General features: G+C 37.4%; 1 protein-coding gene across 6 annotated transcripts in view; it reads left to right on the top strand.

The window, feature by feature from the left end:
- cib (thymosin beta cib) overlaps positions 1–13785 on the top strand; it is a 56897-nt gene that overhangs the window by 22666 nt on the left and 20446 nt on the right. For 4 of the 6 annotated variants that reach the window (XM_080267898.1, XM_080267899.1, XM_080267900.1 and 1 more), the window contains exon 2: positions 3265–3441. In XM_080267898.1, the coding sequence (XP_080124024.1) occupies positions 3309–3441 (133 nt within the window). In that variant the 5' untranslated portion in view covers positions 3265–3308. Of the gene's footprint in view, positions 1–3264; positions 3442–8306; positions 8421–10680; positions 10795–13785 lie in introns of all 6 variants that reach the window. The other 2 variants (XM_080267903.1, XM_080267902.1) reach the window with 1 other exon arrangement.

Here is a 13785-nt window from a genome sequence, read left to right as displayed (position 1 = left end):
CAGGGGAATAGCAACCCTAGAGGCTCCTCCTGAGTCCTCAGTCAAATGTGGAGCCGATCCAGAGGACTTGGTGTCCGGGGGCGTACTTGGGAGCTTGCCACTGCAAGTCCCACCCTGATTCTGGCAAGCATTCTCTTTGCTGGAAAGTAGTGTACTTTTTCTGTACACTGCCGGGTGGTCTGGCTGCACAGAAGAGGGGCGCTGGGTCACGAGGGAGATGCGTTGTTGTTGCCTGGACGTTGTCCCTGGTAAATCAGCCCCTCCGTTGTCTACTTGTGGGGTGGGTGTCACCCCCTCACTCTCTCATCCTGGGGTGGTGGTGTCAGGCTCATCCTGCTGCGCTGGTATTTCAAACACATTAAAACACATTAAATTAAATAAACAATGAAAGCATGAGACTTACCTTAGTGTAAATGAGCAGGCTGTTACAAGCAGGTAAAACATTAATACAGTATCTTCAACTCCCGAAACCGCAGACAAAGAGTATCCTGGAAACTTCTCAAAATTTTCACAAACATCCATTAGGGCAAATTTTCCCAGGCATAACAATATTTATAATATAAATGTATAAAATTATCACAGTCAGGTATACAGTAATTATATGAAGATTCATAGAAGAATCCCCATAAAAGAAAATTTTTGTGAATTATTAAAAAAGAATCTATAAGTGTGCAAATACCTGGCCAGATATTGTGTTTCCTTTGATTTTATATATGAATATATATATTTTTATTTAATTTGCAATATATTCTTGCATTATTTAAAAACTGAAGGGTCCAAACAGTAGCTACCTTCCAGTCCCCCCGTTATGCCACTGCATTTTAATTTATTCTTGCAACACACCCAGATGATTTTATTGACCTCAGGAAAGTCTAGTTGTCAAGCTTTTGAAACTAGCAGTATTGATAAGATTGTACAGACAGCTGATATGCCGTAAACCTTTCAGTAGTCACGTCTTTTATTACCTTACCGTATGTTTACTGCCTCCGGATGGTTTCAGTCAACTTGACCTTACTGCATCTTGTCAGGTTTCTGGCAGCTGTATGTGATCTTTTCAAACTAGATATTCTTATCATATGTCACACACCTTTCCTTAAACCCACAACACATTTTACCACTACTTACTCATCTGGCTTCTCTCTGTACTTTCTTCACACTTACCATGCCAGACTACACACACCTGGCCTCATGGCTCCTACATTCCTCACACACCTGGCCTAATTCATTCTTCACACATGGCCTCATTCATCCCACTGCTGGGTTTACACCGAGTGCTCCTGCCTTACCCCAAACACTTGACAGCTTATGCACCTGTCCATCTCTCACACTTGGCCCCTAATTCATATTTACTTGCACTCCCTCACAATATGGTCCTTTCTCATATCACCACATTATATACTTTCATTCTCAAAACCTTACATTCACCACAACACTGTTGGGGTATGTCACTCACACTACTCACCAGAATACTTTATTTAGCAATCTATCATTTACACTTCGTTCACCTACCTCCAAAGTAGTCATAAATGCCAAAGTTGTTGCAAAGAGCTTATTTTCCCTCTTTCATCACACCTTTCACTGGGTTCATATTCTTGGTGACATATGAGGATCTTTAACATTTTTTTCCTATCTATTTACTTTGTATAGTGCACCTTTTTTTCTCTTGTTACTTGGCGTGCATATATATCTGTAATATATTTTGCATAGGTGTACAGGCTGAGAGTCATAGACTTAAACTATCTTATGCCATTCATGCACATAAATCTTATCTGTCCAGTTCTCTCTTCCTGTATTTTTGTTTGACTTGTACAGCCCTCACTTTCATGGAACACCTTCATATCATACTTCATATCTGGATCCCTTATCTTACTCCTCATATCTACACTCACTGCACTTGATATGCCTCCCCTCCTCATTTCACATTTGGTATTTGGATCCCTCATGCCTGCTCTTGCATAACGTGATATACTGTACCTCCCCTTCTCTCGGTGCACTGGATATTCGGCTCTCTCACCGCTCACATTTTGTATTCGGTCCCTTTGAATAGTTAGTTATATGGCCTATGGTCTTCTAGCTTCACCTCCTTGGTGCTCCTTTTGTCATACATCTTACTTGATTTTTTCACACCATCCTTAATGTCGCACTTGGCTCTCATCTTACTTGACCCCCCTGCATCGCGTACCACACTCATATCACTTCTCACTCCTGTCACAGAGCTGTGACCCCATGTATCATCTCTTAACCATTTGGATTACTCCTTCTAGGATACTGGTACTTGAGCTTTCACATGACAACCCATATGGTACTTTGATTCTTATATGATCCTCCCACCATATTCTTGGACTATCACATCAGAGTTGTGTAGGTAGCTCCTCACATTACACCTGAATCTGCTGTGTAATATAACTCATTCTAAATAGTGTACATGATGCTACTCAATCATGGCTTCCTTGCCTCACACCACACTAATCTCGTGCATAGCCAGAGAATCCACAGTCAGTTTTGTCTGATGATTTACGATACAAGGTAATGTTGCCAGAAACTAAATGTCTCAGTTGGTTCAAGATTTTCACGGCGTGTTCACTAAACTTTAGAAGATATTGCAATTCCCTTGCTCTGCTTTTCTTTTCTGTAACCTTTATATCAGCTACAAACATCACCTCCTTCCCTCTCTCTGTTATCCACAGTGGTTTGTAATATCAGTACCCATACAGTATTTCCTTGCTTGATAAGAGTTATCTTGCAGTTAATTTGGGTTATAAGCAGCAAAGTTATGAGAGGAAGACAAGGTTCCATAGTATTTCTCCTTTTCTCCCTGTATGAGTCATTGAGAAATATGAGAGCTTTGATTAGGTTATATACCAGTACGTGGCCTCTCTATAAAAAGCCATATTGTACAGGTACAGATATTTTTAAACTTAACATATTACTGCTAGATTTGTGCCAACAGCTGGGTGAATACATGCTGAGCACTTTATACAATATAATTTCATGTAATGCAGCTTATGTCCAGAAACTGAATTATTTGCATACAGTGGTTGTTAGAACATCATCACATAAATATATTTGTCCTAGAGACGTACTGACTAAAGGGATTGGAAGGCGTTTGGAAGTTTTCTGGGAAAAGAGCTAATGGTACCCTCATTTGCATTTCTTATTTTTAAACCAGGGCTGATGCATAAATGTGTCATTATCATTCATTTATTCCTTCAGATTGAATTTAAAATGAATTCACCTGACTAATTGATATGGTTTGTATTGCAGTCATCTTTGACGTGTACTAGCACCACCCATCACCAACCACCAGCATGAGTTCAGAATGTGCACTCAAGGACTTGCCAAAGGTGGACAGTGTGCTCAAGGAACAGCTGGAGGGCTTCTCTCCTGACAAACTGAAGAAGACAGAGACTGAAGAGAAACATGCCCTCCCCACTAAGGAAGGTGAGTGAAGGGAGGTCTGTTCAGGTTCAAAGTAAGGGTGGGAATAGCCAAGAGATATGACTGAACTATACCTACCAATAGTTGAAAACCATAAGAGATGGAAAAGAGAACATAGTTTCCAGTTTGAGCTATTGTAGCATAATTTAAAGTTAAGAATAGTTTTGGGGAATGTTTCATGTTTTTCAATAGTTAGGTTCCTGTAAGTGGCCTCTTCTAAATGACAAAAGAACCTCCTACTGAAATTTAACTTCTATTCCACAGTTATTTATTCGCTTCAGTATAGTTTTACAGTTTCATACAATTTGATACTGTGCAAACTACTGCAAATCTGATATATAGAACCATGTTTGATAAATATTTCTCATTTACCAATATCTTTTTAATTATTGTTGGACTGCTCTGTAGGCTTTCATTAGCTGATTTTTACATAGGACATTGTTTATTACTTACAAGAGGATCTTTAAACTCTGTAGGAGTGCCTATACATTACAAAAATACTGTATGTGGATTATCAAGAGATGTATAATACTTGTCTGTGATTATAAGTTGTGAACCCTACTTACCGTACCATACTCCCAAATGTAACCCATTATGTAAAGGGAAATTTACTAGCGGAAAAAAAGTCACATGTCATACAGTGATAGGACAATAGAATGTTATTTTCCATTAATATCTAAATGATTAGTAGTAGTACAACACAGTGTACCCAAACTTGGTTTTGTTGATAATAACTACAGTACCTTAGATGATTGATATTTGCATATATCAAAATTGAATTAATGTGTTGCCTATTATTGCATTTAATAGCTGGTAGATGAGCAGAAATCAAGGAAGATAAGGTTTTAGTTAATACCTGGTAGCACTTGTTCAAGATAAGTACCATTATGCTTAGACCAATAGTATTCTTATCTTTTGCGGTTGAGTATCAGGAGATTGATTGTTGCTAGCCTTTGAAGTTTGACCCTGGAACATGAATTTTAATACTTTATTTTATTTTGTTTTTACTTGAATTATAGTAAAGCTGTATGTACATGTACTGTATTGCTAAAGTTTTTCAAGATGTAGTAGCATTTGTCTGGGAAAAGTGTATAAATAGGCTATCATTATGATTTAACTTGTACATAATGTTTTGCAAGGAATGCTGTTATTTTCATTATAACTGAAATATGCAGCTAAGTCACTCTTCATATTAGGTTGTAGGATATTATGATGTTCAGAATATGGTACTGTTTAAACAAGAGTATGATCAGTGTCTGTCTTCATTATGAGTGTACATGTTTAAAGCATTTTGTCATTTGGGATTTGTAGTGTGGATTTGTGAATTGAAGTGGGCAAACTTTGTCTGGATGATACTACTCCCTAGGGTGGGAAAGGAGGTCCAGATGATGATGATATGTGAATGCTTTTTACAGGTTTTTATGTTAGGAGATAACCCTTGTACTAGATAATGAGAAGGAACATGAGCAGTGAATGAAGAAAATTTGGTAGCAAACTGATTGTGAGCAAATAAATATTTCGTAGGGATTTGGATTATATTTGGTGTCTTCAGTCTCTTCGAAACTTTACATCATCACTGAGCAGGTAAAGTTTGTAGATAAATGTTATCTGCACTAACTGTGTACAGTGAATAGATATCTGTTAATTATTTTGTTAGTGTGCATCATTATCAACAGAGGTAGCCTTTTGTAGTTGGTTTAAATTATGTTGTTTGTAATTTATTTATAACAGTGCATGCTTAGATTATTTTTCAAACATTCCTTCAGGAATTGCAAAGTTTTTTGTTGTGTGTGTAGTCCTTGTCAGCATTCTTTCCTAGTCCATCCTAGTTGTTGTAGTGTGTGAAGTCCTTGTCAGCATTCTTGCCTAGTTCATCCTGGTTGTGAAGTGATTAGAATTGTTATTTAGAGGAGCATGTAGTTTGTAGTTTGAAATGAAAGTGAGGGACAGGATGGATGTTCCTTGCAACAACTGCAAAAGGTCAGTGTATGCTTGAGAGTTTGATGTTTAACAATTGTTGTGGCATTTACTAAACTGCATTCTCATGACCATACTAAGTTCAAGAAATAGCTGTTGCCATAGACTCCTGGACAGATTATTGATGGAAGATGTATTTGGTAATGTTACTTGCTGGAGTAAATGAACTAGTGCCTAGGCATATGTCCATGACAGATTGTTATCTTTAGCACGTAATGTAGCCCTAAGTTCATCTGTATGTGAGCCTAGTGGACAGCAGACTGAAGTTGCCCTTCTCCAGCAGTCCAACATCTTCCTTTCAGAGGAAGAGAAGGAGTCCAGGGGCTTTCGTTTAAGTGGGCTACAGAGTTGCCTGGTTATATTGGTGCCATTGTGTAAAGTTGTCCCTCCCACAGTACCTCTACCAGTATTGCTTAACCCCTCAGTGGCTGCCAGCTTTGAGCTACACTTTACCTTAAATGTGTTGGTGATGTCAAATTGCCACAAGCTATAGAAAACTACAAACAATTATGAGAGGGGAACGAAGGTCACTGATATATTTACCCAACCCTACTCTACCATCCCAAGCACTCAGGCAGTCACATTTTCTTGGATGTTTTTCCTGAATGTTTACATGCTAATGGCACATGCACAGTGAATTTTATGATATCTTCTGCAGATCGTAGTGAATTACAGGTTGGGTTTAGGAAGCTAAAAGACACATTGCCAGGTGTCCCAGATGGTTCTCTCCATATTTGTAAGAAAACTAAATTGATTGAAGAACTTTGAAAAAGTGGTCTCTGGGCCTGGCTGGGGAGCCTGCAAATTTATGAAGCCATGGCCATTGAGGGGTTAAAAGTTTGAAGTTGACATTGTGTGGTATATTAACAAAATAATACAGCATTCATTAAGATCTGGCTTCATACTAAGAGACATCAAAATGAATGAAGTTTGGTGTCTGTACTGAGTTGTTTTGCCTGGTTGACCCTGTTAAATAGGTCTCAAGTTGCATGCCTTACAATTGCAGTGGAGGTTTAGCCCAAGTATCGCATGCTTGTCCCTGATTTCTTTTACTATTAATACCTGTACACAGGGTTGGGTCAGTTAACCTGAAAAATTAGCAGGGTCATTTAATTGGGCAAATTTTTCAACACATTTACTATAATTCATCATTTTTTGGATCAGCTAGTTCGTTTACCTGTAGAAGGTAATTAAATTATGCAGTTAACTTTTCATGTTTCATAAGCATTCTGATAAAATAATAGCTCTAAAATACCCAGGAGTTATTTAGTGTTTTGGTATTTTACAGGTTAGATGTTAGTACATATGAAAACAAATCTACAGTCCTCTCAGATCATTACGTGCTCATATTATCTACTGAACATTCTCAGCTTATTGTTAGCTAGTCTGATCAGACTCATCCATACCACACCTTAATCTCTCCCTTCTCTTTACCATTCAGTATTCACCAGACCTGCAGAGGAGAGCAGTTTCTTGGCCATTCTTTAGATAGGAGCCGCCTAATAGAAGTCAACCACCCTAGTATAGTTATTTCTTTGTCTCCTTCACCTTTTTTTCCTTTCCCGTGATAGCTGCGGTCTCCACAAGAGCTGTTTCAGTAGCAGAGTGTGAGATAGGTTTCAGTGAGGTGAACATTGCCACAGACATAAGACCATTAACATTAAGGCAGGATAACTGCAGAGGGCCAGTGAGTAGTAATTTTCATTAGACTGAGCTGTGAAGATATGATAAAGATAGCAAGAAAAAATATATCAGTCTAGTTTCCTTGCCCATCAAATCTTAGACTTAAAACTGGTTAGAAATACAGTACTGTATTTCGAAAGACTGATCTCAGTCATGACTAGAAAAGGATTATACAGTATATAAAAGATAGTTCCGGTTGCTGAACAAGATACAAAAATCCACTCCTACTCTATATTGTTTTCAGTTTGTCCCTAGTAGAACTACAGTAACATTGAGGGAAATTAATTCATAGTTAAATTGATTTATTGATGTGGAGATTTTCAGTTAAGCAGGCACTTTTGTACAGATAATCATGTTTGTTATTAATTGGCAAAAAGTTTGTTCAGTTAATTGCACCAACCCTGCCAGTTCATTATTCTAACCATTGAATAATATGTCTTGCACTTGACGTTGTTACATACATGTATCCCTCACTTTACAAATGGGAGGCATTACTGAAAACCAGAATGTAATATAAGATACTAGTACAGTACATTACTGTACAGTATTGTAAATTTAACAGATTGTAATTGGATTCAAGTGGGGAAATTTTTGCAGTGATTGGAAATGTTCTCCCTAGTATTTTTTCTTTTTTAATGTCACAGTTACAATTACATATAGTTTTTGTAGAGCAATATTAGACTTTAAAAAAAATATTAAACATAAAAATAAAATTATGGGTAACAAGAATCAGACCATTTTGCATTGAATTCAACACACACACACACACACACACAAATAATTAAGATAACACTTTACATTGCTTAGTAGAAAAAGGAGAGAACACACAGGCACTTTGTATTTAACTTAATATCAGTTTGGATTTTCCCCTGCTTGAAAGAAAAATCTGTTGCTTCCCTGAATAAGATATGAAAGAGTGCACATAACAGCAAAATGTAATTTTTAATCTGGCTGCTGAGTTTTCTTGACAAGTAAATTATTGACCATTTGCCTTGGCTGAATAGAATTGTATCATCAAATAATCGGACATGTTGTGTAATAAGGGATACCTGCATTTAACCATACTGTATGCTTGTCCATTCATTCCTATTCAATGTCCTTAATGCATGCCTAACCACTGATTCATTTTTCACCCCTTAATGCATGTCTGACGATTGTTGTGTGACTGACATTTTGCATGGCTAACAAGGATATTGCATGATGAGCAGATGTGGAGCAAGAGAAGCATCACAATGAGCTGATGCATGACATTACTGAGTTCCGTGGTGAGCGACTGAAGCGTACATCCACCTCTGAACACATCGTCTTGCCCACAGCTCAAGGTAGGGCACAAGTGGGCACACTTTTCAATTCAGTGTGAAATGTGTGCTTACAAACAAGAGTGAGGTATGTTGCTTGCTTATAAACTAAAGGTTCTGATTTGGTTAAACAATCCCCCTCCCCCTCACCGCGTGTAAAATAGTACCAGTAATATGAACTGGATATTTACCTTATTGCACCATCATTGTAAGCATAGCAGCACAATTTACAGGATTTTTTTTTTTTTTTTTGGGGGGGGGGGGGTTACCCTTCACAAATTTTTTTCAAATGGCTCTCACTGATGATTCCCACAAGATCTTGGATGTTGCGGTGTTTCATGCTAAGTGTATTTTTATTTAGTGCAGTATCCAGAATTTCATGCACTATACAAATAGAAAATATTAATGCACTGTACGATTAGAGATTGATGCCTGCTTATTAGGCTTTGTCAAGAACCTTGGACAGAAGATGGTGAGTACTGTGTTATAGACTATCTGTAGGGCTCCACAGCTCTCCATTCTACACCAGGTTTAATAAATGTAGTAAAAAGAAAAAAAAAAGGGAGGGCTGCAGGTGCTATTTTAGGGATACAGTACTGTATATCTGATATTTTTATGGAAATTTGGTTGCTGCAATTACTGTATCCAAAAATTTTTACATTGTGATTTTGGCATAAATGTATGCAGCTCCTCATAATGCATTTCTCTCTCTCTCTTTGTCGTGAATAACAGCAATAGAATTTTAGAGTCTTATGTCTATAAGGAGTCACTGTACGTAGTACAGTACGTGTATTTTGGAAACACCTTAGGCCAGTTTGGAGTGACACAACCGTGGCCTTGTCAGCAGTGAAAAGATTAATAGGAAGAACCACGGGCTTTTTTTTAATGCAGAACGCTGCTTTTGCGATTACCGCAAGCTCTTGCTCTGCTTTTCATTGCTGCACGTCTTACTCAGTTTGGCTTTTGAACAGTGTGGTACTTCTGTAACCGGTGATGGGTGACACTACATTGATCATAGTAGGATTTTGGTGTTTTGAGACCTGCATGATGTATGTCTGGCTTTCAGTAGAATTTATGTCTGATGATTTTTTAGCAATTAGCTTTAGAGTGGTGTAGTGGTTAAGTTTTTTTGCTTTTAGTTTTTGGAATTTATCATCGAGTATTTTATATGAAATGGTTAGCTGTAGGTACAGTATTTTCTTGCTATATGTTTGTCAGATGCATGGAGCATTTGTTTATTCATTTATTTACTTGTTTTGTAAAGTATGGGCTGAGCTTGGTCATTTTTATACAGTACTCTCATCTTAAATATCAGAACCAACTTGCCTAGCCCCAGGCTCCTATGTTCCTCATGGGGCAACATAGGATAGGATGATGGATGGATGGATGGATAATTGTTTGACAGTATATAATTCCTGGACACTACATATAACTCCCTAAGAACTCTGGCAAATGTGATGATGATGATCAGCACATCACATATCACAGTTCACATTGTATACTATTGTAAGTCTGGCAGTATTTAATTGCTTGACACTACATATAACTCCCTAAGAACTCTGGCAAATGTGTGATGATGATGAGCACATCACATATCACAGTTCACATTGTATACTATTGTAAGTCTAAAAGATATTTAATGGAAAAAAAATTGCTCTGCTTAAGAATGTAAGAGATTTAAGGACCAAACTCAGTCACTTTTGTGCTTTATTTGGCTTACAGTATCCATATGGTTATTTCCATAGTCCCACAAGTATCCCTCTCCTGCCCACACACACACACCTGCATCCTTGTCTGCTGAGGAGGCTTCCTAGCACCTCCTGAGTTTTTGTCTGATTTACCTTTCTTCCTTTGCTTTTCATATTACTTTAGTATTGACGTAGTTAATGTAAATGAACCAAGTTGTATAATATGCTATAGGTTGATATTTACAGTAAAATGTAAGCTTTTCCCTCATAAGTCCATGGTAAATTACAGAATAATTTGCCATTAAAGTTCCATTGCTAGAATAATGCTAATTTACATATTACCCTCAATTTATGGTACCACTTGTATGGGAAAAATTGGCATTGAAAAATGTCCCTGACTTGTTAGTAAGAGAAATTCCATTATTGGTAAGGAAAAACTGCTAGTGTACCACCTTGGCAGATTTTAATACAGTACTATGAAATACAGACCAATCCTTCACACACAACATCCTTTCCCACAAACAATCCTTGAACCAGTCCTCCAGCACATTTTTTTATTGTGCATGGCGTTCCTCTGCATGGTGTGGTGCTTGCAGACGTGGAGGCAGAGAAGCAAGCCAAAGCACACCTTCAGGCGGTGGAGGGATTCAACGCAGCCAACCTCAAGCACACAGACACCAAGGAAAAAATAGTCTTACCGGCAAAGGAAGGTGTGTGTCTTGCATGTGCCTGGTTTCTTGTTTTATGTGGGAAGTTGATTGTGGTTTATTTGGATTTCACCCCCTCAGCATGAGTACATCATTTTTTTATTCTTCCTCCCTACTTATATAAATGCTCAGCTCAGGAATGACTTTGAACTGGAGGAGTTGGGTACAGCATTCACTACAGTCAGTCTGACACCAACAGCCACGTGAGCCACACTACGTGTATGTGCTTCATGTTTGTAAACTGTTGCAGAACTTTATCAGTGATGTAACTTGCACTGTAAGCTAAACTACTGGCATGTGGTGTATGTAGCATAGTATCTGGTGCAAGTTACTTCATTGAAAAATTTCAGCTGCAACTGAAAGAAATGTAGCACACACCTGTAGCATGGGTTGCATAGCTTTTAGTGAAGCATGGCCTGGGGTGCTGTACTAAGCTGAATCAGAATTATCTGATATGCAATAAATTACTGATGATGTTCACAAAGCACAAGCTGAAGGAGGTGAAAGAAGTACACATGTGGTTTTAGAGGTAGGTGCTCCATTAAGTGGAAATGAGACATTCCACATGTAGAGTAGTACTGTTCTGTAGCACAGTATTACTCAGGGACAGTTGAATACTGTACTTAATATCGAAGTTGTTTGCAGTGAGTGTTTCTGAATCATTATAATATTGATATTAGGATAGACTTGTAATGTATGTACTATCTAGGTGGATAATTTCATTGGCAGATATTGAAACAGAACGAACACATCAGAGCATATTCCAGGGAGTAACAGAGTTTGACAAGTCATCTATGCGTCATGCTGAAACCCAGGAAAAAATAGCCCTTCCTGCTAAAGAAGGTAGAAGTCACAACTAGTTGATCTGCTTCACCTAAAAGTTTAACATTGATCGGCTAGTAAAGGCAGTAACATGTCCAGGGTAAATACAGGGATGATGCAGCAATTTAACTTTGCTCATTAATTCTCCATAATTATGAGTTAACATAATGCAACTTCTCTTTATGCCAGCAGGCACATGTAAATTGTCAAATTTTGCATGATTTTAAAATCTGCTTCTGCCAGTAATAAAAAAAAAAAAAAATGATGTAAGAGCAGGGGGATTTAACGAGCATTTCAGTCATATCAGCCAAACTCACAGTTTAACATCTTGCAAACTCATACAGAACTACTAAGCTGCAATTAATGCTCATTTCAATTTTGCTTTGAGATCAGGCTGTTTATTGTGGAGAACTTGTTCCTTGTTAATGTACAAGTTGTGAAAGTTCAGTAGACATTTTTGAAGAAAGATTGTTATTTGTGATAAGTGAAGGCTCCAGTATGTTGATGACTGATAAATAGGACTTGGATGATAAGTGACTGGCTAGTCAAGAAGAGACTTTCCCCTTCAAGGGAGTTTAAGGCTTGGTCTTTAATAAACTATGGACAGTTGAATAACCCTAGAGCTGGGTAGTTAAACGTATTTAATATTTTGATATTAAAATTTTGGGGGAGGGAGGAATGAAAGAAACTAGTTAGTACAACTTTTTGCTTGGGGCTTTAGCACACAATCTGACAGGAATTATTAATAAGAATGCTTGGTAAAAAAAAAAAAAAAAAAAAAAAAAACTGCCTGATGCTGGAGTTTTGTTATTCAACTCAAATATTGTAATACTAATTGTTTGGAAGGAAATTCTTGAATAAACATTTCAGATTCTGTACAGAAAGGCATGTGAACAAATGACACAACTATGCATTACCTTGACTAAATACCCGGTACTCAACTTGTGTAACAATAGTGCTACCTTTACCTGTATTGACTGTGATTGTGGAGTACATTTCTGTTAAACAAGTGTGCATGATCAGCTGAATATTAAAGTTGTTTTCATATGTTCAGTTCTGTCTCACAACTGAAACTGCCGTGACCGTATTGGCCTTGGTATGAATCAGTGTACTGTATGTACAGTATATGATAAGAGATCGAACATTATGATATAAGGCAGGTGCAGCTTCTGTGTATATTGTCTTTATTCATTTGATATTTAGTTCAAACCTATTTAGTTATGTCTTTATTTATTGTTTGATTGCTAGCATTTTTAAAATATACAAACAATGATTTTATGCTTAAGACTTAGGGTCTTTAAAATATCTACATGTGTATATAGTAGCAGCTTCCCTTTAACCCTCTTCCATGCATGAAATTTTTAATGTTAGTATTGATTTTGTGTAATGTATACAGCTGATAGACCCCCCCTCCCCCATATTAACCCTTTGAGATTCTGACGACGCAATTTTGCGTCATCGTAAATCTAGCCATTGAGATTCTGATGACTCGAATTTGAGTCATAAGAAACAATATTTTTTTTTTTTGCACGTTTTCCATTGCCTATGTGGGTTTGTTCCACATGCACTATCCTGTTTATCCTTTTTCAACTATTTGTTTTTACAGTGACGAGTAGATCAGACAGGCATGCATAATAAATAGGCTTTTACCATGAATAATATCAGTATTACCAGAGTGGACATTTGCCTGCGTGACAGCGAGAGCACAATGTTGATGCGTCAACTGGAAGTATTAATTTTCGTCAGTGTATCTTAATGAAATATAGCATAAAATGCCATAACCTATATATCAGTCCAAAAAGAATGTACTGTAGATTAACATGGTGCAATCAGAATGCATGTGACTCTAAAACCTATTTTTTTTACAAATATTTTTCTGCAGAAGGGTATTTGATTTTCCCTTCTTAGCTAACTTCAGCTCGTCCTATTTACCTCTCATATATCGTTTTAATGATGCTGGTACTAGCATAAAGAGCATCTATTAGGCTTACAATGACACCCAACTTGTACTTTACCAAGAATATATATCAGTAGAAGGGGAATATGCTGTAGATTGAAGTGGTGCTATAAAATCTCAGGTAACTCTAATACCTCCCCCCCGCCCCCTCCCAAACATTTTTCCACGGAAGGGTGTGCGATTTTTCCTTTTTGGCTAACTTGTTTTATTAGTTT

The sequence above is a fragment of the Coenobita brevimanus genome, chromosome 25, assembly GCF_032717465.1.
Source record: "Coenobita brevimanus isolate Jiangsu-jjx chromosome 25, ASM3271746v2, whole genome shotgun sequence".
NCBI classification, from domain to species: domain Eukaryota; kingdom Metazoa; phylum Arthropoda; class Malacostraca; order Decapoda; family Coenobitidae; genus Coenobita; species Coenobita brevimanus.
This window is presented reverse-complemented; position numbering and strand designations above follow the sequence as displayed.